Below are 26,107 nucleotides of genomic sequence, written 5' to 3'. Positions count from 1 at the left end.
TCCTAAACTTTATAATATGGCTCTTTTGGGGACAGCCCTTTAAAGAGGTAATTAAGGCAAAATGAGGTCATATGGGTGGGCCCTAATCCAACATGACTGGTATCCTTATAAGAAGGGGCAATTATAGGGTGCCTGGGTGGCTCAGTCGGTTAAGCGTCAGACTTCGGCTCAGGTCATGATCTCACGGTCCGTGGGTTCAAGCCCCGTCGGGCTCTGTGCTGACAGCTCATAGCCTGGATCCTGCTTCAGATTCTGTGTCTCCCTCTCTCTCTGACCCTCCCCCATTCATGCTCTGTCTCTCTCTCTGTCTCAAAAATAAATAAACGTTAGAAAAAGAAAATCACCATTTGATAGCCATCATAGTAATAACTGATCCCAGCAGGAATGTTAGTGTATGCTAACAGTAGCAGATAAAAGTTTGATGAGATACAGGGTATTAAAGTCTTTCTCCATAAATTATGGAGAGTAAAATCGTAACTTTTTGGCGGCAAACTTGGCAAACACTACCCTAACTAATCAAAGTTAACATCACCAGCAAGGGGACATCATGTGCCTATGTTACAACATAACATCTTGTATTCCAGCCCAAACTGCATTGCCTGAAAACAGTCATAAGGAAACATCAGACAAATCCAAATTGAGAAATATTCTACAAAATAAATGGCCTGTTCTCTTAAAAAATGTCAAGGTCATGAAAGACAAAGTCTGGGGAACTACATCAGATTAAAGCAAACTAGGGGCACCTGGGTGACTCAGCCCGTTAAGCCTCTGACTTCAGCTCAGTTCATGATCTCACGGTTCATGGGTTCGAGCCCCACGTCGGCTCTGTGCTGACAGCTCAGGGCCTGGAGCCTGCTTCAGATTCTGTGTCTCCCTCTCTCCCTGCCCTTCCCCTGCTCACACTCTGTCTCTCTCTCTCAGAAATAAATAAACATTAAAGCAAACTAAAGAGGCATGACAACTAAATGTAATGTGTGGTCCTGGATTGGACAATTGGCCAACGTTGAATATGAGGTGGATTAAATAGTATTAACAGCAAACTTCCTTGTGGTAACACAACTGCTGTTATGTAAGAACAGATCTGCCATCCAAAGCTGGTCTACCAATCAATAGCCACGGGCCACAATCGCCTCCTCCCCCCTCCCCAGCTATTTAGTGATGATTCAGATGAGCCCTCCCAGTCCTTCGTTCTCTCCGGGGCATCCTCCCTATGCCTCTCTGAGTCTTTTTTCCTCTCCTCCTTGACCCCACCCTCCACCTCCTGCCAACCGGGCTCCCTGTTCCTGTCTTCTGCTTCCTCGTTCCCGCCTGCCCGGCCCCCTGGCCCCTTCCACCTCCCGGCGGCAATCTTCCCTCGCAGGTGCGCCCGGCACCCCGGCGCTCAGCTGTGCGCTTGCGCTCTGCACCCGCCAGAGCGGGGCCAGCCGCCGGAGAAGCTTCTGCGCCGCCGGTGCAGTTTGCGCGGGATCCGAGCCCCTGGCCGAGGCTCGCGCCAGGCTGGGACAGGTGGCTGCGCTCACCCACAAGGCCGCCCTTCTGCCCGCGATGGGCTGCTCCAGCAGCGCCCTCAACAAGGCCGGCGACGGCAACAGGCTCCGCAGCGGTGAGCAGGGGACCCGGCTCCACCCTCGCCCGGGCCTCGGGGTCGCCTTGCTCCCTAGGGTTCCGAAAGGTGCGACCCGCCCGGCAGGGGGCGGGCTGCTCGCTGAGGACGGGAGTGGAACCCAGGGCAGAGCGCCCCTCCCTCCCGAACCCCGGAGCGCGGGTGCTGGAGCTGCGGCGTGGAGGTCCCGGTGCGCCCCAGCCGCGCGCGCTGCCGGACGCGGGAGGCCGAGGGCCGGGGCCCGGGGTTATCCGCGGGGCGAGCGGGGAGGTGGCGTTAAACCCCTACCGCGCTTGGGGGTTCCCTTAAACAGATGGGTAATTTCCTGCCCTTACAAGAGGTGCTATTTAATCTCCTAAAAGCACGAACTTTCAGATCATATAAAGCTGCAAATTCCCTGGGAACCATTAGTTTCTGGTCCTAAGGAGAAACGTGATCCCCGTTTTTCTACCAAGACCTTGCCCTTCCGTCAGCATTTCAGCATCAGAGATGGTAACGGATGCGGAGAGCACAGATGGACATTCACTCCATCAAGTAGGATCCTGCACTTTTGAAGAGGTCAGATACACTTCCCCTGCCCTTCGCTTCAGTGTTTTCTTGACGAATATGCGTGCCATATAAAGTGGTCATCACCGAAATTCAACAAATACATTTTGAGCGTCTATTATGAGATAGCCAAGTGCCTGGCTAGATGCTGGAGATACAAGTGACCCTACTTTTGAGGGTCAGGGATAGAAGAGACAGGCAATAAACAAGTTAAACGAATGATTAAGATACGTTTCTGACCGTGGTAAATCCTGTGAAAAGAGTAAGCAGATTAATGAACTAGAGAATGGGTTTTATAAGCACTTGTTAGATTCTGAATGGCTGACATTTTGGATAAAGCTTCGAAGGTTAAGTAAATTCCTTCAAATTAGTTTGCAGTCATATTCAAGGCTAACTGTAGGGGAAAATTTGCACTCAAGTTCATTCTTTTCCACAGGTCTTCTTTTAGCATCTTGTGTTATTCCAATAACACAAAAATGACTTTCTCTCTGATTTTGTAGTAGCACAGGGTTTTCGGGAATGCTGTTTCAGAGTTGAGACACCGTGTCCTAGTTAGAAGTATGTTGCGTTGAATTCATTTTCGGGTGTGTGATAATTTATTTTTAATTTCAGTAGATAACAGAAAGCAATAAAAAGTTTAGAAATAAGCAAAGTAATTAAAGCATGTTTAAGTGTGATTCCAAACCCTTTGTCTCTGACAATGCAAAGTGAAGAAATATCCATTCCTTGTGTACAATAGTTGCTGACCTTTCTCCTAAAGAAAAGAAAGCCTCTGTACCCCAAATATGCTCTCAAGAGGCCAGTGCAAAAAGTTAGTTAATTGATTAATTAGAGGCTAGTACAAGGAGAAATTTCTTTAACGTTTCATTTTATTTTATGAAGTCAGGTGGATTTTACATCCTGCTCCATGATAAATCCTTGTTGGTTTCAATATGAAAAATTGAGGAAAATTGATGCTTCAGGAAAGGTGCACCATATTTGGTTTTTCTCATCCCCCTCCATGGTCCCAGATATCCTAGGAGTAACATACTGATTTAAAAAGCAGAGAACTAAATCATCATAGATTTTTTTTTTGATAAAAACATGACTGAGGGGAATGTTACTCTTAGGGAAGGGCAAAAGTATCCAATAGGGGGAAAGGGTTTTTAATCCTCTCAAAAAATAATGAACAACGTTTTTTTTTAAAAAAAAAAAAAAACACTTTATCACCAGTATTAATAACTGTCTACATAAGTCACACCTTTTCATTTTTTATTCATGCTTTCATCATTGTTCTAAGTTTTCACAGATGTTGTTCTGAAAGAAATATTTAAACGCCTGACAACCAGTTTCAGTGCATTGAAAATTAATTAATACGCTACATAAACTGCTCAATGCACGTATTAAATCAGTCAACAGGTGCATTTTGCTTTTGATGCCCAATCACACAATACTCTCTTGTAATTGGATACTATTGTATGTTCATCAGCATTTCAATGCTGATCCATGATCTTGAAGGCTCAATAAATAATTCATTCCTGTTTCTGCAGCTCAAAACTTCTTTAAATCCTATATATAATCCTAAGTCTGTGGGTATGAGCTTTTAGATGAAAAAATCCAAGTTTATTAAATGTCCTGTATATGCATTTACTCACTGTACCCCTGGTGCCTAACAATATTTGGCGCATGGTTGTTGAATGAATTACTTCATTTAATCTTTAAGACAATACTATGACTAAGTATTATGATCATCCCCATTTCACACATAAGGAGCCCTGTGACCTTGGGCAAATTATCTACTCTTAAAAGTCAGAGCTGGGCTTTGAATTCAGGTACTCTGATTCCAGAGCTTGACTTCTTTCTCTTTAAACCACCTGTGATAACTAGATTTAAATCTGATTTATTTTATTTTTTTATGTTTTTTAATGTTTATTTATTTTTGAGAGAGAGAGAGAGAGAGAGAGAGAGAGAGATAGAGAGAGACGGACAGCGTGTGAGCAGGGAAGGGGCAGAGAGAGAGGGAGACACAGAATCCAAAGCAGGCTCCATCCAGGCTCCTAGCTGTCCTCACAGAGCCTGAAACAGGGCTTGAACTCACCAACAGTGAGATCATGACCTGACGGAAGTCAGATACTTAACTGACTGACCCACCCGGGCACCCCGATTTAAATCTGATTTAAATTTCAGATCACTCTGGATCCCCATTAAAGGTGTGTTCATCCACTATGCAAACAACAAAAGAAATACAATAAAATGTAATAGAGCATTATAATTTAATAAATTTAATAATATAATCACAATATTATAATCCCTAAATAAGGTATGTATTGTAATATATTATACAGATGTGATATATAACTTATAAATTTATTGGATATTAATATATAATATACATACTTTAATACATATTTGTTTACCCCTAGATAAGTTGGTAAAATATGAAGCTTATATATATTACTTCCAACTATAAACTATAAATATTTGGGGGACATTTGTTTAACCCTAGAGTTTTTTTTTAATGTTTATTTATTTATTTTGAGAGAGAGAGAGCAGGGAAGGGGCAGAGAGAGAGGGAGGAAGAGAGAATCCCAAGCAGGCTCCATACTGCCAGCGCAGAGCCCAATGTGGGGCTCAAACCCATGAACCATGAGATCATGACCTGAGCTGAACCCAAGAGCTGGAGTCAGTCAATAGACTGAGCCACCCAGGTGCCCCTAACCTTAGATGTACATAGATGTAGAGAAACTACCAGTGTCCTCCCATAGAGGTACAGATAATCTTCCTATCACACCAGAGATTCTTTAAATTTACAGTACCAACCTTTAAAAAAATTTTTTTAATGTTTATTTACTTTTTGAGAGAGAGAGAAGGCATGCGGGAGGAGCAGACGGGGGGAGACAGAGGATCCAAAGTGGGCTCTGCATTGACAGCAAATAGCCAGACGTAGCACTTGAACTCATGAACCAGGAGATCATGACCTGTGCCAAAGTCGGATGCTTAATCGACTGAGCCACCCAGGCACCCATCACAATATCAACCTTAAAACCCTATGGGTTGATGTTAAAATATACGAACTAGCCTGTAAACTGGATTTGTGTTGACAGTTCTGCCCAACTTAATTTTCTGTAACTGGCTTAAGAACTGTTGTACATGATGCAGTATTAGCCTACAAGCAAAAGAATCATTAAATAATGGGTTGGAGTAGGTTACCTCTGAGATCTCTTATAGCTCTAAAATCCTATAGCATTAAAATATGAAGCTGTTTATTTTCTGGGCTTACGTTTATTTTTTATTTTTTTTTTTTCAACGTTTATTTATTTTTGGGACAGAGAGAGACAGAGCATGAACGGGGGAGGGGCAGAGAGAGAGGGAGACACAGAATCGGAAACAGGCTCCAGGCTCCAGGCTCCGAGCCATCAGCCCAAAGCCCGACGCGGGGCTCGAACTCACGGACCGCGAGATCGTGACCTGGCTGAAGTCGGACGCTTAACCGACTGCGCCACCCAGGCGCCCCTCTGGGCTTACGTTTAAATCAGATAGCAGCTACTTGGTTAGGTTGCTGTTAGGCTGAATAGGAAAATCCATTCTACCGATCACACAGATGCATTTGTTCTGACCCAACAGACACCAGATGACTGACTAGGGAAAGAGGTGTGGAGGGATCAGGACAAAGGTGGGTAGTCAACTAACTACCCAGTGCTACTCAAAGTGTAGAGCAGGGCCTGGTACATGATACGCATAGATTTTTACTCAATGCCTTAAAATGTGCGAGGAAAGCGGCTTTTCTTTCCAGAAGGACTATTAGATTGAGTGGAATTTCTTATGTTTGTGGAAGCAAATTCTAATTATTAGGGCAATATTCTGTTCACAATTGCTGTTCTTTTCAGAGCCCCGAGGATCTGATGGAATCTGAACACAAAGGTTTTGTTGATTTTACAGACTAATGGACCCACAGGTGTCTAGGTCTTTGTATCCGAACCTTCCTCCCTGCCAGCCTTCTGTGTACATGCACAATTATTGCTTTTCTCTTTCCTAATATAAATCGCCACCCGTTTCTGGCAGACTTTCTTCCTGAGATCTTACAGCTTAAGCACCAGCATTGACAAAGTAAATAGATGGTAATTATTGACAAATTCATTGCTAGGTTAATGTGTACATTTTCACTGACAGCTATAATCATTTGTTTATTCTCACCTGAACTCTTGCTAGCTGCTTGGAGTCCATGTTACCTAGGCAATAGAATGAGGCTTGAATTTCATGCTGTTATGTGAATTGTTCTTTGTTCTGTGGAGATACCTTCAGCCTTCAACCAATATTTTCACATAGTGACATTTCAGTCCTAAGCAGACATTTTTTCTTTGTAATTGAAGAATAAACATCAAGATTAAAACTCATTAAAAAATTTTTTTTAATGTTTATTTTTGAGAGAGAGAGAGAGACAGAGTGTGAGTGGGCAAGGGGTAGAAAGAGAGGGAAGACACAGAATCCGAAGCAGGCTCCAGGCTCCAAGCTGTCAGCACAGAGCCGGAGGCGTGGCTCGAACTCACGAACCATGAGATCATGACCTGAGCTAAAGTCAGACGCTTAACCAACTGAGCCACCCAGGTGCCCCAAAACTCATTTTAATGGACTTTCCTTGCATGCAGATGTTATATAAATGGGGTTTCTTTCTTGAAAATGTAGAAGTAGGAACCAAGTCTTGTATGTCTTTGTGTCCCCTCTAGAGCCTCGCACACAGAGGATGTTTGGCAAGTTTTTGTGGTAGGGTGGTTATTACATACAGCTAATTAAAATGGAACATAAGAATTGCATACATGGGGGCGCCTGGGTGGCTCAAAAGATTGGGCGTCCAGGCCTAGATTTTGGCTCAGGTCTGGATCTCACAGTTTATGGGTTCAAGCCCCATGTCAGGCTCTGCGCTGACAGTGCAGAGCCTCCGTGGGATTCCCTGTCTCTCTCTGCTCTGCTCTTTCTCTCTCAAAAATAAATAAATAAACTTTTTAACAAAGAGGGAATTGCTTGAGTGGTTCAAAAATTTGCAAACGGTTGAAAAATGCATGCTGTGAAAAGTGTACCTCTGGTCCTGTTTGCACCAGCTACTTAGTTCCAATCACACCCATGGGTAAATACTTTTATTAGGTGGTTTTTTAAAAATTTTTCTAGGGGCGCCTGGGTGGCGCAGTCGGTTAAGCGTCCGACTTCAGCCAGGTCACGATCTCGCGGTCCGTGAGTTCGAGCCCCGCGTCAGGCTCTGGGCTGATGGCTCGGAGCCTGGAGCCTGTTTCCGATTCTGTGTCTCCCTCTCTCTCTGCACCTCCCCCGTTCATGCTCTGTCTCTCTCTGTCCCAAAAATAAAAAAAAAAAAAAAAATTTTTTTCTAAAGTTTCCTTATACATTGTAAATATTGTTTCCCTCTCTCATCTTCATTATAAAATGTATTATACCCACCGTTCTTCACCTTGTTCTTTTCACCTAACAAGACGGACATCTTTCTATCTTGATATATAGAGAACGTCTTTCTCCTTTTTTATCCTTGCTTAATAATCCATCGTGTGATTTGTTTAACCAGTCCCCTATTGATAGGCATTTGGTTTGCTTCCAATTTTTTCTAGTGCAAACAAGGCTGCAATGAATTCCTTTATATATGCATCATTTTGAATGTGTTCAAGCACAGCTGTAGAACAATTTCCCAGAAGTGGCATTATTGGATTAAAGGGTATGTGCATTTATGATTTTGATGGATATCTGCCTAAATGCCTTCCATAAGACTTGTACCAGTTTACACTCTCCTCAACAGTATAGTACTCTCTCTCTCTCTCTCTGCCCCTCCCTTGCTCACACACACACACACACACACACACACTGTCTCTCAAAAATAAATAAACATTTAAAGAAAACTAAAAAATAAAAGGGGCGCCTGGGTGGCTTAGTCGGTTGAGCCTCCAATTTCGGCTCAGGTCATGATCTGGCTGTTCGTGAGTCTGAGCCCTACATCGGGCTCTGTGCTGACATCTCAGAGCCTGGAGCCCACTTTGGATTCTGTGTCTCCTTCTCTGTCTCTGCCCCTCCCCTGCTCACACTCTTCTCTGTCTCTCTCTCTCAAAGATAACATTACAAAAAAACAAAAATTTTTTGAAACATTTCAGTAAGTTTCTTATAAAATTGAAGGACTTTCAAGATTAGTGCAGCCACATCAAAACATGGGTGTGGAGAAGTCAGGAGACAAGGCAGGAGCTCCACTTGGTTCCAGATACTTTGGACTGTGATCTCATTTAATCTCCACAGGAGCCTTCTGAAGCAAACATCTGTATCACCAAATGCAGCTAGGAAACTACAGCTTCATGAGGATAAATAGCTTGTCCGAGATCTCAGAGCTAGCAAGTGATAGGGCTGAAGCCCAGTGTGTGTGACTCAGAAGCCGCTACTCTTTTCACAGTCCAGTTCCATCTGGAGTCTAGTCCACTTCTGCGACAACTCATTGTATGGCCTTCCCTGTAGGAAAAACACAATCCATATTTGTTTGGTGGGTGGATGGGAGAATGGATGGATTGACAGAGATGGGGACTCAGGGGAATGAGAAGTCCTATTTAGAAAAGCACAGGGATTTCAACAACAGCCAAATGATGGAAAGAACCCAAATGTCCATCAACTGATGAATAGATAAAGAAGATGTGGTTTGTAGATACAATGGAATCCTGCTCAGCAATGAGAAAGAATTAAATCTTGCCATTTGCAACAATGTGGATGGAACTGGAGGGTATTATGCGAAGTGAAATAAGCCAGTCAGAGAAAGACAGATATCATATGTTTTCACTCCTATGTGGATCTTGAGAAACTGAACAGAAGACGTTGGGGAAAGGGAAAGGAAAAAATAGTTTCAAACAGAGAGGGAGGCAAACCATAAGAGACTCTTAAATACAGAGAACAACTGAGGGTTGATGGCAGGGGTGGGGGAGAAGGGAAAATGGGTGATGGGCATTGAGGGGGGCACTTGCTAGGATGAGCACTGGCTGTTGTGTGTAAGCAATGAATCATGGGAATCTACTCTCAAAGCCAAGGGCACACTGTATACGCTGTATGGTTAGCTAACTTGACAATAAATGATTTAAAAAATAAAAAAGAGGCAGAGGGAGAGTAGGAATCAGGACCCAGGTAATAACAGAAACTGGAAGGAAACATTGGTTGAGGTGGGCTTGGGAAGAGAATAGGTTGTGAAGAGGGTCTCCTAATCAGGCAGGAGAAGGTCAACACAGCAAAACAAAGCTTTATTGTGTTCTTTTAAATCATGTTCCTGTAAGGTTGCCACATGTCCCAGGTATTACCCACAGTTTCACTTCTGTGTTAATGTTTTATAACATCAAGTTTAAAATAAAAACCTAACACTTGTGGGGGGTTACTGAAAGGCTCACCAAAACTGATAAAAGCATCAAACTTGGCCAGGCTTCAAAAGCTGGTGTGTTTAACTGCATGTAGTTCTACGTAATTTTTTTAAGCAAAATACCAGAATATAGCTCTCCAGGTGAGTGTTAATGTCTGGGAAGTATCAAAATGACCTCAGAAGCTTCTTTACAGGGGTGCCTGGGTGGCTCAGTCAGTTAACTGTCCAACTTCAGCTCAGATCATGATCTCGCGGTTCATGGGTCCAAGCCCTGCATCAGGCTCTGTGCTGACAGCTCAGAGCCTGGAGCCTGCTTCGGATTCTGTGTCTCCCTCTCTTTCTGCCCCTCCCCCACTCATTCATTTTCTTTCTCTCTCTCTCTCAAAAATAAATAAATGTTAAAAACAAAAAGAAGCTTCTTTATGTTCCCAGGGATGTTGCTGTTGTTCACGTTCTTTGAACCCCTCCTTGGGAGTTTCCATCAGGTTCTGGAGTTCATTCTTTTGTATATATTCAAGGGTGTCAGAGGTTTGCCCTTTAAGGATTAAGATTGAAAAGAAAAACCACATTGTTTTAAACAGCTAAACACCCATGGGAATTACTTTATGAAGGTAAATGAAATAGGCCAGGCGATGCCAGTGTGCTCAGAAACAAGGAGTGGTCATTGGAAAAAGGCAAGGAAAAGAAAGGGCAGCCTGTGTTGTAGGGGCAACTTCAGCTGACATCACTATCTTCCCCATGGAAGGGCCCAAGGGTCTGTGGGTCCCCAGGATAACTGGGCTGGGCTGTGGTGACTGGGTGGCTGGAGTCCCACACCTAGGAGGGATGACCCTCTTTTCTCAAGACTACATACTCAACAGTTCCTTATGGCTGCTCCTCTGTCCTGGCTTCTCTAATGAGACAAAAGAACTCAAGACCCAATAACATGTTCTTCATTCATACTGAACACTGCTTGACATTCAAATCTGTATGGCTCTGAAAACTTGCTTGAGATGAGCACATTATATCAGGCTAGTTTAGATAAATGGAGTGTCCAAATGTACATTAAGTAGAAAAATCAAGATGCAAGAAGATCAAGAAGCATCCGTAGACAGCAAAATGGCACCCTTGCCCTATCGATCTACTGTAGGGTCACCAAAACTCGCATTTCATTTATAAACAATGTACTCTGTAGCCACGACACTGTAGAACACTGTAGAACATGACAAAGCAGACATCAAAATAGCACCAATTAACACCATCCAAGGTAGATATAAAATGAACATGACCTCATAAGCCAAAGATGGAAATGACTCATGTTCAAGAGGCCACTCAACAAGCCTTCTCTATGACCTGAACCCCTAGCATTTCCTGGCTTCTTTGTAGCTGTACCTTTTGCCTCGCCCCTAGGTACCCCCTTTCCCAGACCCCCCTCTCTCAGTGATGGACCTGTCTCCTCTCCACTAAAAGAAGTGTCCTTGACATCCACTTCCTTGGATGTAGCATCAAACCAAGGTTTTTTTGTTTGTTTGTTTTTGACTATCAATTAATAGTCTGTTCCCCTCATCAGGATTTTCCCGTGTGGTGACAATACTTTCTCAAGCCTGTAATATATTTTTCCTTACACTGAGTAAAAATGTTTTCTTCAGAGGCTTGCCTTTAAAACTTCCTCTTAAAGGGTCCCTGCAAGATGAGAACATTCCACGCTTTGCAGACAGCCCTGATTGATCTGTCGTTGTTACGTTCTCAGCCTTGCCCACCTAAATGCTCCTCTAGTTCTGTTGATGGTGACAGAAATATATTTGTCCCTGTGTTGCATGTATCAGAGCCCCCCAGCCTTTGAGAATGAGTTTCAGTGTGCCAGCATTTCTCCCAGCCCTTAAGGCAGCTGGGCAGGGAGGGACCTTGCTGTTATTGATAGTGATAAGGAACTCTTTCTCCTTTTCCCTTTAGTTGATTTTGGGGAGGGGAGCTATTCTTACCGTTTCCATTTTCCTAAGACTGATAGGAACCACATAGTTTCTTTTGGCTAATTTCCTTTTCCTTTGCAGTGGAGTAGTAGCCTCTATAGACTAGATGGTTATGAGAGGATTTGAACGTGTGAGTGTGTTTGTGTGTGTGTGTGTAAATTTCAACATATGGGAGACAGTATAGAGTGCTGATTAAGAATGTGGGTCTGGAGTTAGACTGGCTTCAAATCCTGGTTCATGATAACTTATTAGTGGTATAACTTTGAGCCACTCAATCTCCTTGTGCCTCAGTGACTTCATCTGTAAAACAGAATTAACAATAGTACCTATTTCATAGACTTGTTCTAAGGAATAAAATCAGTTAATACATACAAAGCACTTAGAGGTAGCCTAAATAGTGCTTAGAATAGGGATTGACAAACTTGCCTGCTGGCCAAATCCAGCCCACCACTTGTTTTCATAAATGAAGTTTTATAGGAACACAATTATGTCTATTCATTTACATGTCATTTGACTGCTTTCTTACCATGGTGACAGAGTTGAGTAGTTGCAATAATGACCCCAAACCAGCAAAGCTGAAAACATTTACTGTCTGTCCCTTTACAGAAAAAAAAATTGCTGACCCCCACCTAGAATATTGCCTAGTAAGTCCTCAATAAAAATCGCCTGCCATTAACATCAATTTTAGTAAATCTCAATTTTTTTTGTATTGCTTTTCCAAGATCAAGTTTTGTTTTTTTCCTCAAGATCAAGTTCTAAATCCTGGAGTTTGTTGATTTCCTGACATTTTCGTTTTGGTAAATTTGTAAAAGGAAAGGAACTGTTAAAAATATTAAGTTAGTAATAAGGGCACCTGGGTGGCTCAGTCGGTTAAGTGTACGACTTCAGTTCAGGTCATGATCTCACAGTTTGTGGGTTCGAACCCTGCGTCAGGCTCTGTGCTGACAGCTCAGAGCCTGGAGCCTGCTTCAGATTCTCCCTCTCTCTCTGCCCCTCCTCGGCTCATTCTCTATCTCTTTCTCTCTCTCAAAAATAAATAAGCATTTGAAAAAATCTTTAAAAAATTGTCTTTAAAAAAACTATTAAGGGGGCGCCTGGGTGGCGCAGTCGGTTAAGCGTCCAACTTCAGCCAGGTCACGATCTCGCGGTCCGTGAGTTCGAGCCCCGCGTCAGGCTCTGGGCTGATGGCTCGGAGCCTGGAGCCTGTTTCCGATTCTGTGTCTCCCTCTCTCTCTGCCCCTCCCCCGTTCATGCTCTGTCTCTCTCTGTCCCAAAAATAAATAAACGTTGAAAAAAAAAACAAAAAAAACTGTTAAGTTAGTAGTAGCACAAGTGGTACAAAAATAGCAAAAAATCATAAAAGTGGAATGGGAATGATCCAAGTTTATGAAACGGTTTTTCTAAAGCTATCAGATGTTATATTGCTAGGTTACATGCTCTTGTACTTCTGCTGCTATATTAAAAAAAAAACTTTTATTTTAGAAAAGTTTTAGATTTACAGAAAATTCATGAAAGTAGTGCAGAGAGTTCTCATAGACCCCATACCCACTTTCCCTCATTACTAACATCTTGCATGAGTAGGGCAGGCTTGTCACAATGAATGAACCAATGCTGATACATTATTATTTTTAAAAATTGTTTTAAGGTTTTTATTTATTTTTGAGACAGAGAAACAGAGCATGAGTGGGGGAGGGGCAAAGAGAGAGAGAGAGAGACAGAATTTGAAACAGGCTTCAGGCTCTGAGCTGTCAGCACAGAACCCGATGCAGGGCTCAAACTCACAAACCATGAGATGGTGACCTGAGCTGAAGTTGGACACTTAACCGACTGAGTCACCCAGGCGCCCCACTGATACATTATTTACCAAAGTCCATGCTTTATTCAGATTTCCTCAGTTTTTCTCTAATGTCCTATTTCTGTTCTAGAGTCCCATTCAGGATTCCACACTACAGTTAGTTGTTGTGTTTCCTTAGGCCCCTCTTGACTATGACAGTTTTTCAGACTTGTTTTCGATGACCTTGACAGTTTTGAGTACTGGTCAGGTATTTTGTAGACCGTCCCTCAATTGGGATTTATCTGTTGCTTTTCTTATGATGCTCCTAGGCTTGTGGGTTTTGGGAGGAAGACCACAGAGGTAAAGTGCCCTTCACATCACATCATATCAAGGGTACAAGTTCTCAGTGTGACTTATTACTGCCTCGTAAGCTTTTCTAAGATTCTGAAGCTTGAAGAAGGGCGAACGTAGATTTTTGTTTTATACTCTAGTCTTACTGAAATCTTATAGTTAAAATTTTTTTAAATTTTTTTTTTAATGTTTATTTATCTTTGAGAGAGAGAAAGGGAGAGAGCAGGGGAGGAGCAGGAAGAGAGACACAGAATCTGAAGCAGGATCCATCCAGACTCTGAGTTGTCAGCACAGAGCCTGACCTGGGGCTCGAATCCATGAACTGTGAGATCATGACCTGGGCTGAAGTCGGATGCTTAACCGACTTACCTTGTGGAGTTTTTAGGAAGATTGAGTGAGATAATCCACAAAAAGCTCTAGGCAAAATGCCTCAATAAACATCAGCCACAAGGCCTGTTCAGGTTGGTGAAGTGTCGCAACTTAACATGATCTTCACTTTCTCCCTCTTCGTCCTTGCTCGAGATGCCTTTGATTTCGTAGACTCAATTTCTGCCCAAATGTTGGATCCCCGTGTGCCAGTAATGACCATCGGTCAATGAAGCTGTCTGTTTTTAGTGGTGAATACTGTTGATAATTTCAAAAGTGATGTTTTCTGCAACAGCTTCTTTGAAGTAAGAGTCTATCTTCTAGGAGTCTAAAAGAAATGAAATTGGAAAATCTTTTCTGAAGGAGGTAACTATTTGTCATTACTTGGCTCTGTAGCTTTTAGATATCAGCCTTCCCCCTCTTCAGGCCCTACATCTCCATGTATGCTCATCAAGTGTTCCAGAAGTGTCTCTCCAACTACATGTTCTTGTTTCTTTATAGTTAAATTTCCACATTAGGTTTACCTTCATATTTTATCAAATTTACTTTGTGATGGTCAAAACTAAGTTTAAATGTATCAAACCAGGTAGTTCTATTAAAAAAGACGGCTTGTTCAGGGTGCCTGGTGGCTCAGTCAGTTAAGCATCGGACTTTAGCTCAGGTCACGATCTCACTGTTCATGGGTTCGAGCCCTGCATCAGGCTGTGTTGACAAATCCTCTGTCTCCCTCTCCCTCTGTCCCTCTGTTGCTCACATGCTCTCTCTCTCTCTCTCTCTCTCTCAAAAATAAATAAACATTAAAAAAAAAAAAGAAGCTTCATGGGTGCCTGGGTGGGGCTCAGTTGGTTAGGCATCCAACTCTTGATTTTGGCTCAGGTCATGATCTCATGGTTCGTGAGTTTGAGCCCCACGTTGGGCTCTGCACTGACAGCGCTGAGCCTGCTTGGGATTCTCTCTGCCCCTTCCCTGCCCATGCTCTTTCTCTCAAAATAAATAAATAAATAAATAAATAAATAAATAAATAAATAACATTTAAAAAATTATTTTAAAAAAATATGGCTTTTCCAATTTTTATTTACAGTCTCTAGGATTTTTTTTGCCTGATGGTTTCACACTTCAGTTACATGGGGTATTGCTTAAGTTCATCTCTCTTCAACATGAATGCCCTGCCAACATCTACTGACTGACAGAACGCACCCTTGGGGCTTAGCATTTGTGCCACGGCCCGCGAGGAAAGTGTTTTTACATACTTTAGTGAGGGAAGAGCACAGACACATCTAGAATAGCTCCACTAGTAGCTCCACAAATGTTTGTTGGATAAATGATAGGATGAAAGTGAGGAGAAAACAAAGAAAGAAAATGGGAAAGAAGATGAGTAGACTCTTCCCTTGGGGCTGACTCATGTGGCATCTGGGTTCCCAAAGCCCAAAAGCTGCAGGAACCTAGAAATGGTGGCAGCAAGGGAAAATACCAGGGAAACCCCCCCCCCCGACCCCACTATTCTCATTGATTCTCTAGAAAACCCAGCAGACAAACCAGTGAGGTGTCTGGGATGTCTGATGGGTCATAGCCATGGGATAGGAAATATTGACCTCAAGTTTTTCTCCTCGCTGGGTAGAAACTTTTCATTTCTGATTAGGGTAATGAACGGAGTTGAAAAGCTTCTATTGTAATGTGAATTTCAGGTATGTTAGCTCTAGTTCTAATCCCTTCTGTAATGTTGCCTAGTATTTAACTTCTTTGTGTGCCTATCACAACGGTGCTTACAACCAGGGTTCTGTTAGTTCAGCTGTCACAACAAATTTGTGCATGGATCAACTTACAACAGAATCAAGAGAGATAATGAGCACCAAAGGATTAGGCCCAGAGCAGTGTATGATTTGATAAAATGTAGGGTTCAGAAAACAGACACATCTTTAAACAACTTTGGATGTGGAAACAATGCATCTCTCCACAATATTTATTATATAGTAATACAGATTAGGCACAGAATGTCTTCTGTGTGTGGACCAAAAAATCTCACTGCTTCAAGTTAGAGTGCTAGAAGAAATGATGTAGTACCTTCTTCTACCTCAAGGAGGTATATCTGGGATTCACAAAACCACGCAGACAGAGCATGTGGAGATTCTTGGGTGAGAGGTAAGGCATAGGTACCAAGTCGTACTTAGTGAGGGAGGTAGCCATTATTTGAATCTCCATGCAGACAGTAAACTTTTTTTTTTTTTTCTGACAATAAACTTAAGGATGGCAGGGACCAGATCTTCCTTGTCAACCGCTGTAAACTGCTCAGCTCAGAAGAGGTATATTAGGCACTCGAATACTTGAATTCAGTGAATAAGTGAAATCAAAGCCAACAAACAGAATGAAAGAGATTTATTTATAAAAAGCTGCCGGTGGACTTTATTAATGCCAGTCAAGTCCTGCCTGACATTATGAATACTATCACATTATTGATCAATAATCACATTAAAAAAATTTTTTTTAATGTTTTTATCTTATTTTTGAGACAGAGAGAGACAGAGCACGAGCAGGGGAGGGGCAGAGAGGGAGACACAGAATCCAAAGCAGGCTCCAGGCTCTGAGCTCTCAGCACAGAGCCTGACGCAGGGCTTGAACTCATGACCTGAGCTGAAGTCGGACGCCCAACTGACTGAGCCACCCAGACACCCCAATCAGTAATCACATTTTAAAACTTACCATGACGACACAATTCTGTAGGTCAACATTGACAGTTTTATAGTGTTTAGGGGACTATTTATCCAAGCTCTTTAATGTTGACGTTCATTCTTTCTGGTGCTCAGTTAGCTGTAATTTATTTGACAGGGGCCACCACTAGACCACACAGGACCTTTGTGAAATTAGAAAAAGATGCCCTCCCCGCCCCTGACACATGCAGCCTTGCAGCCTGCAGGTGCACAGAGGCTGGAGTTGAGCTCTCTCTCTCTCTCTCTCTTTCTCTCCCTCTCAGCAGAATGCCCTGTGCAGTGAGAAACCCGCACCTGTGTAGTTGTATGCTGCTCCCCCCAGTTTACTGAGTACCTTCTCACATCACACACAGTATTGGGGAATACGCATATTATCACCTCAGTCAATTCTCCAAAGAGGCCTGAAAGGCAGCTCTCATATTCCCATTTTACAGATAAGGAAACTGAGGTCTAGAGAGGTTAGGAGCTTGTCTAGTTGCACAGTTGAATAAACGGTGAAATCAAGATTCACGTCCAACGTCAGAACAGTCTGGATTGCACTGTTGTTCCAGCTGAAGAGGAGGAAGGTCAAACAGATCCAAAAATCCTACTTCCCTCAGCGGCTAGGGATAAAAACATTCTGAAGGATATGCAGTCTGGTGCCTGAGAGGAAGTGTTTGTGGCAACTGTAGGCTTCATTGCTGTATTCTCTGAGAGGTGGTTTGAAATTACCATTTATTTTCCAACCTTTTCAGTTTTTTACTTTGATCTCTTTTTTTCTGAATAAGCTTAGAGAAAGGTACCGATACTAGAATGAATGAAATTACCTTACGTTTCTGTTTGCCCACCATAATGTCTTCCTTTCTAGGGCCATCAAGTGAGGTATGATACCGGTGACGGCTAGCATGGACTGTCACTCAGTGGTGCCAGTCACTGTGCCAGTGCTTTCCACTAGCAATGTGATGCATGGAGTCCTCACAACGACTCTGCTGATACTGTTCCCATTTTACAGGTGGTGAAACTGAGGCACAAAAAAGGCTTAATCAGGCTAGTGAGTACAGGAGTCAGGACTCAAACCCCCCACGTTATGGGTGTTGTCTTCAAGGTCATACAATCTCTGCCCTGCCTTTTAGAACAGATTGTGCTCTTCTCTCACATAGGAAAAAAGAACTTTGGGGCTATTAGGTAAGAACTATTACTCCAGGGGCACCTGGGTGGCTCATTTGGTTAAGCGTCCAACTTCACCTCACGTCATGATCTCACAGTTCATGGGTTCAAGCCCCATGTCAGGCTCTGTGCTGACAGGTCAGAGCCTGGAGCTTGCTTTGGATTCTGACTCTCTCTCTCCCTTTCTCTGCCCCTCCCTTAATTCTCTCTCTCTCTCTCAAAAATAAGTAAATAAACATTAAAAAACAAAGGAGAAATAAAAAAAAAAAAGAACTATTACCTCCAAAATACATTCCTTTCAAAATTCAAGCAGAATGCAGTTAATTAATATAAATACAAAATGAATGTGGTGTCACTAAACTTTTCTCTTTTATTTTTTTTTTGGTGATTATTTTATTTATTTTTTATTTTTTTCCTCAAGTTTTTATTTAAATTCCAGTTAGTTAACACAGAGTGCAATATTATAGTTTCAGGTGTAGAACTGAGTGATTCATCACTTTCATACAACACCCAGTGCTCATCACAAAACTGCCCTCCTTAGTACCCATCACCCATCTAGCCCATCCCCCATCCACCTCCCCTCCAGTAATCCTCAGTTTTGTTCTCTATAGTTAAGATTTGGTGATTAAGAAAAAAAAAAAAAGTTTTGGTGATCATTTTATTTATTTATTTGTAAAAGTTTATTGACTTATTTTAAGAGAGAGAGAAGGGGAGGGGCAGATAGAGAATCACAAGCAGGCTCTGTGCTGCCAGCATGGAGCCCGACGCAGAGCTCGAACTCACGAACCATGAGATCATGACCTGAACCAAAACCAAGAGTCAGATGGCTTAACCGACTGAGCCACCCAGGTGCCCCAAGATTTGGTGATCATTTTTAAGACGTTTTATCTCCTTTGAACTACCTTAGAAAAATATTAGAGACAGTGACATTCTTCTGTAATATTTCCCAGTTTGGCTGACTATTTTCAGGTTATATTATAAAAATATTATATGTCAAGGGCATTTGCCTACTTCAAGTATATCAATAAGATTAGGAAAAGTACCTAAGAATGAAAATTGATACTGTGATCATGGGCATAAATGTTCTAGTTATGGCAAAAATTGATAGAACACTTGAGTATTTGTGACACTATTCATGGAAAATAACTTTTTATAAAACTTTTGTTTTTGGAGAAGAAAACTTGACTTAGTCTGATAGCATAATATGTTTTTCAAAATATAGAATTGAGTGACTTTGGTTTGGGTGTGTTGACACATTCCCCCCCATGGCTTTCTGCTCTAGAAGAATGATGCCTTTAGAATGCACCCACAGCTGGCACAGTTGGATGAAAGTCGTTCATGTCATTTAACTGACAGTACTAATCACCGTAATAACTATTTTACCAGAAAATATAATTTGGCAGACATCTGTGATTAGTATACTAACACATTTCCTTGTTAATTTCCTTAGACAACCCTCACCAGAACATCCTTCGTGTGATCTGAATGAATCGTCCTGTCATAATGAATTATTTTGTAGGCCTGAGAAACCACTTTTATTAAGTTGCCTTAAGTGCTATTAATTTGAAAACCTTCTTCATGATGAAGCCTGAGGGAGAGGCGAAGGATAGCCCTTCTCCCTATTCTGACATATGACCCCTGGGGGGCCCACAGCCAGGGCCCTGAATCTCCCCACATCCTTCCCAAAGTCTGCTTCTCCAAGCCTCAGCTTGAATTACTCTCCACCCAGGGCTTCCCACCCAGCCCCAGAGGCCGGGTGGGAAATGATTTAGTGTGAACACATGTATTAAGGAGAGAAACAGTTGGCAGTGAGTTGAATTAATGACAATACATAAACTAAGGAAGAGAAGACAATGACAATTATTATTTCAGGGAAATACAAAAAGAAATTTACGCGAAGTAAGAGCTTACTGTTTGGCTCAGTTCTTCCTAGCAGACATACTCATTCTATGGACATGCACTTGAATGTTGATTTACCCAAATTACAACATGATTACTATGTTAAATGATTGCTGATATATAGTTGGTGAATTGAAAGGAAATGTTAGTGTGTAATGGGAGAAGGTGTGGTGATAGAGGTAGGAGGAGAAGGAACCGAAGCCTTTATTTTCCATAGTGGGAGTTCACTGAAAAGCCCAAACTGAAAAATCATGAAGTAGCAATTTGCTTAGAGATATAGAAGAAAAATATCCCTTCAGACAGCCAAAAGAATTAAAATATTTGCCCCTCGGGAAGGGGAAATGGGAGAGGAGATCTGAGTATTAGTTGTGCATTTTACATTAGATAAGCGATATTCAGTATAAATGTATGCATATGTAACTGGGGTGAGGAGTAACTTAGGGAAAAAATATTAAAACAATTTTTTTTACATTTATTTATTTTTGAGAGACAGAGAGAGACAGAGCACAAGTGGGGCAGGGGCAGAGAAAGAATGAGACAGAATCTGAAACAGGCTCCAGGCTCTGAGCTCTCAGCACAGACCAGACATGGGGCTCGAACCCACAAATCATGAGATCGTGACCTGAGCTGAAGTTGATGTTGAACCAGCAGAGCCACCCACGTGCCCCAGGGAAAAAAGATTTAAAAAGAGAAGAAAAGAAAAACAATCTTTGGGGGGAAAAAAGGGTAGAAGTGTATCACCTAGAGGTCCATTTTAACATGTTGGTTTATTTTCTCTCAGTGTTTTCACCATCTATTTGTGATTTACTTTTTCTTCCTCCCCCTTTCCCTTCCAACCATTGACATTGCTATACTCATACTATATATGAAATTGGTAGCTAACTTACTGAGCACTTAAGTGCACGCAAGACCTTGTGCCAATACACATTTTATATGCATCATTTCGTTTGATTAACCCAACTGTGCGTGCCAATATTTTAACTTATTATATCATAAATATATTTTTTAAGTTTTATATATTTATTTTGAGAGAAACAGAGATAGTGTGAGAAGGGGAGGGGCAGAGAGAGAGAGAGGGAGAGAGAGAATCCAAGCAGGCTCCATGCTGTCAGCGCTGAGCCACACGTGGGGCTCGAACCCACAAAACCACGAGATCATGACCTGAGGTGAAACCAACAGTTGGATGCTCAACTGACTGAGCCACCCAGGTGCCCCATAAATATTTTCTTATATTAACATATCGTCTTCATAACCATCTTTTTTCATGGTATAATAATATTCCATCCAGCAGAATATTTATCTTTTCCCCAACTTATTAGACTTTTAAGTTGTTTTTTAATTTTTGCTATTGTGAAGAATACTGAGATGATATATATATATCAAAAAATATATATTTTCCTGACATTTGTGCTTTTAGAATAAATTTCCAGAAGGAGGATTACTGGGTCAAAGAGTATAATCATGTTGCCAAGTTGCTTAGCTGTCTAGGGCACTTTTGTGTTCCTCCTTTAATGTTGATGCCTCGTGCAGCCTTGATGTGGGGGGAGAGAGAGATTCACTGCCATTTTACAGATGTGACAATTAGGAGATAAGTCCCCAAGGTCACACAGCTGGGGGAAGAGCCAGAATTACAATGCATGGTTCCCAACTCTTTCTTGATTTCTGCCCCCCAGATGAAATGAAACGCAGGTTGAACTGTCCCTGCCACTTTCCTTCCCAGACATCTTGATCTTTACCGAGTGGAGCCTCTCCGTCATGGGGCCCTTTCCTTCCACTGAGGCCCATTCTGCTTTGGGAAAAAGTAAGACCTCTGTAGCAGCCCAACACCACACACTGAAATCTTCTACTAAGGCTAAGGGTGAGAAGGAGAAAGAACATGAGAAAAAGCAAAGTGAAATGTGCTTATCGAGAATATGGGAAGGTGTCTAAGGAGCAAACAAGAAAATATTGTAGTTTTGGAGGACGTGTTAGAGCTGAACACAGTAAAGAAGTTTGACTTGGGGAATGTTTAGGTCATGGTATGGCCTCTCTTTACTCAACTATACACAGGACTCTCTCTCTCTTTTAAGTTTGTTTATTTATTTGGGGTGGGGAGAAGGGCAGAGAGAGAGAGAGGGAGGGAGAGAGAGAATCCAAAGCAGGCTCCACACTGTCAGTGCAGAGCCAAATGCAGGACTCAGTCTCACGCACCCTGAGACCATGACCTGAGCAGAAATCAAGAGTCAGACTCTTCAAGAGTCGGACGCTTAACCGATAGAGCTACCCAGGCGCCCCACCACCGGACTCTCTTAAATCTACTTCTTTTTTTTTTTTATGTTTATTTATTTTTGAGAGAGAGAGAGAGAGAGAGAGAGAGAGAGAGAGAGAGACAGAGCACGAGCAGGGGAGGGTCAGAGAGCGAGGGAGACACAGAATCCGAAGCAGGCTCTAGGCTCTGAGCTGTCAGCACAGAGCCCAACGTGGGGCTCAAACTCACGAATGGTGAGATCATGACCTGAGCCGAAGTGGGATGCTTAATCGACTGAGCAACCCCGGCGCCCCTTAAATCTACTACTTGATTGTGATATATTTTCTGAGGATAGAAACTAACCAAAAATTTGTATTTTTTCTTTTTCAAGTGAATATTCAAAAAGTAACTTTGCATATCTATTTTTCAACCATAGAAGAAAGCGAGTCCTGCTTTGCCCAACCCAAACCACATACTCCGGGAAAAGAATCATCTACTCTTTACGGCAAGGTACAAAAGGAAAGTCCTCCTCCGTTAGAGAAGCTCAAGATTTCAGCAGCGTCTACAGCTAATGGTGTTAAATCCCTCCGGGAACAGCCCCTGGCAGACGATACTACAGACCCACCAGGACCTACGGAAGACGCTCAGCCTTTAGAAGGACCCAGGGAATCTGAGCCACTTCAGCCGCATGTCAAAGATGATACTCCCGGAGCAGGAGAGAAGAATGACACGGAAGCAGTGACAGAGGCTCAGTCTTTAAAAGGAAATGCTGAGACTGAATCTGCAGGAAGAGATACGAAGTATCAGCCGTCGAGGATCACAGGAGAGAGGGACTCTCCTGGAGCAGTGGAAGGTACTGAGAATCCACAAACTGCCAGAGAGATGAAACCTCTAGGAACAGAGGAGAAAGTTCCTCCTCTGGAAGCAGCTAGAGAGCCACAACCTCAAGAAACAATGGGAAAGGGTGAACAGACCCAGCTCCCAAAAACAGTTCCCAAGGAGAATGAATCTCCAGAAGGATTGGAAGGGGGTCAGTTTGTGGAAATGGCTGGAGAGCAGAAACTTCAAGAAACATTGGGAAAAGATGAGCAATCCCAACTTCTAGAAACAATTCCCAAAGAGAGTGAATCTCCAGAAACATTGGAAGGAAGCCAGTTTGTGGAAACAGCTGGAGAGCGGCAACTTCAAGAAACAGTGATAAAAGATGAGCAATCCCAACTTCTAGAAACAATTCCCAAAGAGAATGAAACACCAGAGGTATTGGAGGCAAGTCAGTTTGTGGAAACAGCGGTAAACAATGATTTGCTCCATAAAACTCCTGAAGGTCTAGGAAATATGGAGCAGATTCAACCTGAAGTAATAGTCAGAAGCATGGAGCATCTAGTGGGAATTCTAGAAACAGGAGCTAATATGGAAACGGTCAGGAAAATTCGCACTAATGAAGAGGACCAACACATTGAAGGTAAAAGTGATGTTGTCCGAAATTCAGGGTTGTTTAGATGCGCTACCTAAGAGATCATCCCTGGGGATCTGTATTTCAGGGGTTTGAACTTCATTTTACCCAAACCAAAAAGACTTCCATACCTGAAAAACAAGCTCTTAGCTTTCTAGCAAAAATCTTCTAAACCATAGTCTGTGTCTGAAATTTTTAACCTGGAGTTTCATTGTTGAATACTCTTGGATGTTGAAGGCAACATGTTAAAATTTCTGAGTTTTTCCGAGTTCACTTTTCATCAGGCCCCATGGAGGGTACGAGGATCCGAAGTAAAGATGAATAGGTGGTTACTGGGGGAATTAAGCTTCTAATGAAAGAATACCCACATAATGGATCTTAGACTATAGTTTTCATCTTTGCCAATCTTATCCTTAGAAAATTACGGTCAGTCTGCTTGTGTCCTCATATAGTCCTCTTGTCTTTCCGGGAAGACTGGAGAAAATGTATTATGTCTTGGTAAAATGTGTTTTTAAAATGTACCTCACCAGCATAAAACAAAGGGTATCCATACTGTTCTTTATTAGAATTATAATTTAAAAATAACATTTCTTCTGGGACATGATTTACATTTTGGTAAATTTTAGCTTCATACTACAGTATAATTAAATAAAGCACACGTTTGTCTGTTTCTTGATTCATTTATTACCCCAGCAGTTTTTGAGTGCTAATCATATGCCAAGTTCTAGGGGTACAGGAGATAGGCCCTGTCCTCACGGTGCTCATAGGCTAGCGGGAAGAAGGCAGAATGGAAACAAGTTACCACAATCTATCGAGGTAAGTGCTTTAATGAAGGTGTAGAAAAGTGCTCCAGGGAAAACAGGGGAGATGTACTTGTTGCACTAGGGTTAGCAAACTCAAGTGGTTAGGGCCTAGGATAATGACCGTGAGTGAAGCGAGGGGCACATGTTATGGCATGGGGAGCCCTGGGGACCGTGGTGAACAGGAGCACTGTCCTAGCAAAAGAGGCACCGCTTCTTGGCTCCATCCATGAGCATGGGGGTCAGTGTGGCCCATTCTGATTTCTTAGGGAGACAGATTTGTATCTACAACGTCCAGACTTTTAAATATTTGCAATCTTTTTTTTTTAATCTCTTTTTTTAATGTTTGTTTTTGAGAGAGAGAGAAAAAGAGACAGAGTGCCAGCAAGGGAGGGGCAGAGAGAGAGAGGAAGACACAGAATCCGAAGCAGGCTCCAGGCTCTAAGCTGTCAGCACAGAGCCCGACATGGGGCTCGAACTCATGAACCATAAGATCATGACCTGAGCCAAAGTTAGATGCTTACCCGACTGAGCCACCTAAATGTTTGCAGTCTTTAAATGTTTAACAATTGTTTTCTTTAAACACCATAATGGCCCTAGGTTTCTGGGCATGCCTAGACCACCTTTTCATTTAGATATAAATGGAACGTTTTTAAAACACTTTTTAAAAATGTTTATTTTTATTTGAGAGAGAGTGAGAACATGCACACAGAGGGGCAGAGAGAGAGAGAGACAGAGACAGAGACAGAATCTGAAGCAGGTTCCAGGCTCTGAGCTGTCAGCACAGAGCCTGATGTGGGGCTCCGACTCATGAGCCATTGAGATCATGACCTGAGCCGAAGTTGGACGCTTAACCAACTGAGCTACCCAGGCGCCCCCAAATGGAACTTTTTATTTATAGTATGTTCTGCTGTCATTTCTTGGGTAATTCTGTAGCCTGATTTTATGTAGGAGGATGCCAAGATAGGAGATGTTAAGTGACATCAGCCATTCAGAGGATCTGAGAGAATCAGGGCAATTGCCTTTCCTTTTTTTTTTTTTTTTTCAAGGGTTACATTTTTAAAGATGTTTTATTTATTTTTGAGAGAGAGAAAGAGCAAGGGAGGGGCAGAGAGAGAGGGAGACACAGAATCTGAAGCAGGCTCCAGGCTCAGAGCTGTCAGCACAGAGCCTGACGCAGGGCTCAAACTCATGAACTGTGAGATCATGACCTGAGCTGAAGGTGCCCCAGGGCAGTTGCCTTTCTAGATACCATCAGAGAAATGTACTAATTTGACCTAAAGAGCAGAAACTGCCCCACTGGAAGTCAGCTGTGAGGTGCTTTATGGTCAATGATAAATGAGAGTATCTTAATATCTCCTTTGGTTACTTTTCCAGGTGAGACAGGAGAAAAAGTTGAAACAGAGATGGAGGATGAGAAAGTAAGTGAAGGGACTGGAACAAAAGAAGAAGAAACAGGGGAAGCTGTGGACCTTTCAGCAGCCATGTAGATGGATGTGGTAGCAGAAGGATTAATAGGCACAGGTGTTGTGATAGAAAATGTAGTGAAGTGTGTGACTTCGGATCTGATTGTGTCTATAAATGTCTATGTGTTTTATACAAGGAGTATGGTTATCATGTTCTTGATTACATTGTTCCATAAAACTGCTAAGCTGTAAACAGTTTTCTCAGGCACTTAGAATAGTTATACATTTAGAACTACAGTAGCCACGGCCAGTAAGGACTAGGGTATAGGATCACTGAAGAGTGTGAGGGTGTTTTCTTCACTGTGGCAACACGTCCATTCGGTTCAGAAAATGACACCCTAAAAAGAAAGTATAAACCTTAGGTGTAGGTGGCTGGAGAAAGGATTTAAATTTTAGGGAGCATATGATAATCAAGTAACACAGTTATAATTACAGCGGGATAAGAATGAACAACATCAGGGCAAA

The 26,107-nt window shown here is 42.3% G+C and overlaps 1 protein-coding gene across 1 annotated transcript; it reads left to right on the top strand.

The window, feature by feature from the left end:
* Positions 1-1,545: 1,545 nt before the first annotated feature.
* On the top strand, positions 1,546-25,666 carry ERICH5 (glutamate rich 5). Its single transcript, XM_047088876.1, has 3 exons — positions 1,546-1,603; positions 22,360-23,385; positions 25,554-25,666. The coding sequence occupies exons 1-3, from the start codon at positions 1,546-1,548 to the stop codon at positions 25,664-25,666; spliced, it is 1,197 nt and encodes a 398-aa protein (XP_046944832.1).
* Positions 25,667-26,107: the final 441 nt, after the last annotated feature.

The sequence above is a fragment of the Lynx rufus genome, unplaced genomic scaffold, assembly GCF_022079265.1.
Source record: "Lynx rufus isolate CCGP_SWC_20201006 ecotype Redwood Valley unplaced genomic scaffold, mLynRuf1.p SCAF_26, whole genome shotgun sequence".
Classification (NCBI taxonomy): domain Eukaryota; kingdom Metazoa; phylum Chordata; class Mammalia; order Carnivora; family Felidae; genus Lynx; species Lynx rufus.
The sequence above is the reverse complement of the archived record's forward strand: the minus strand, read 5'-3'. Positions and strand labels throughout refer to the sequence as shown.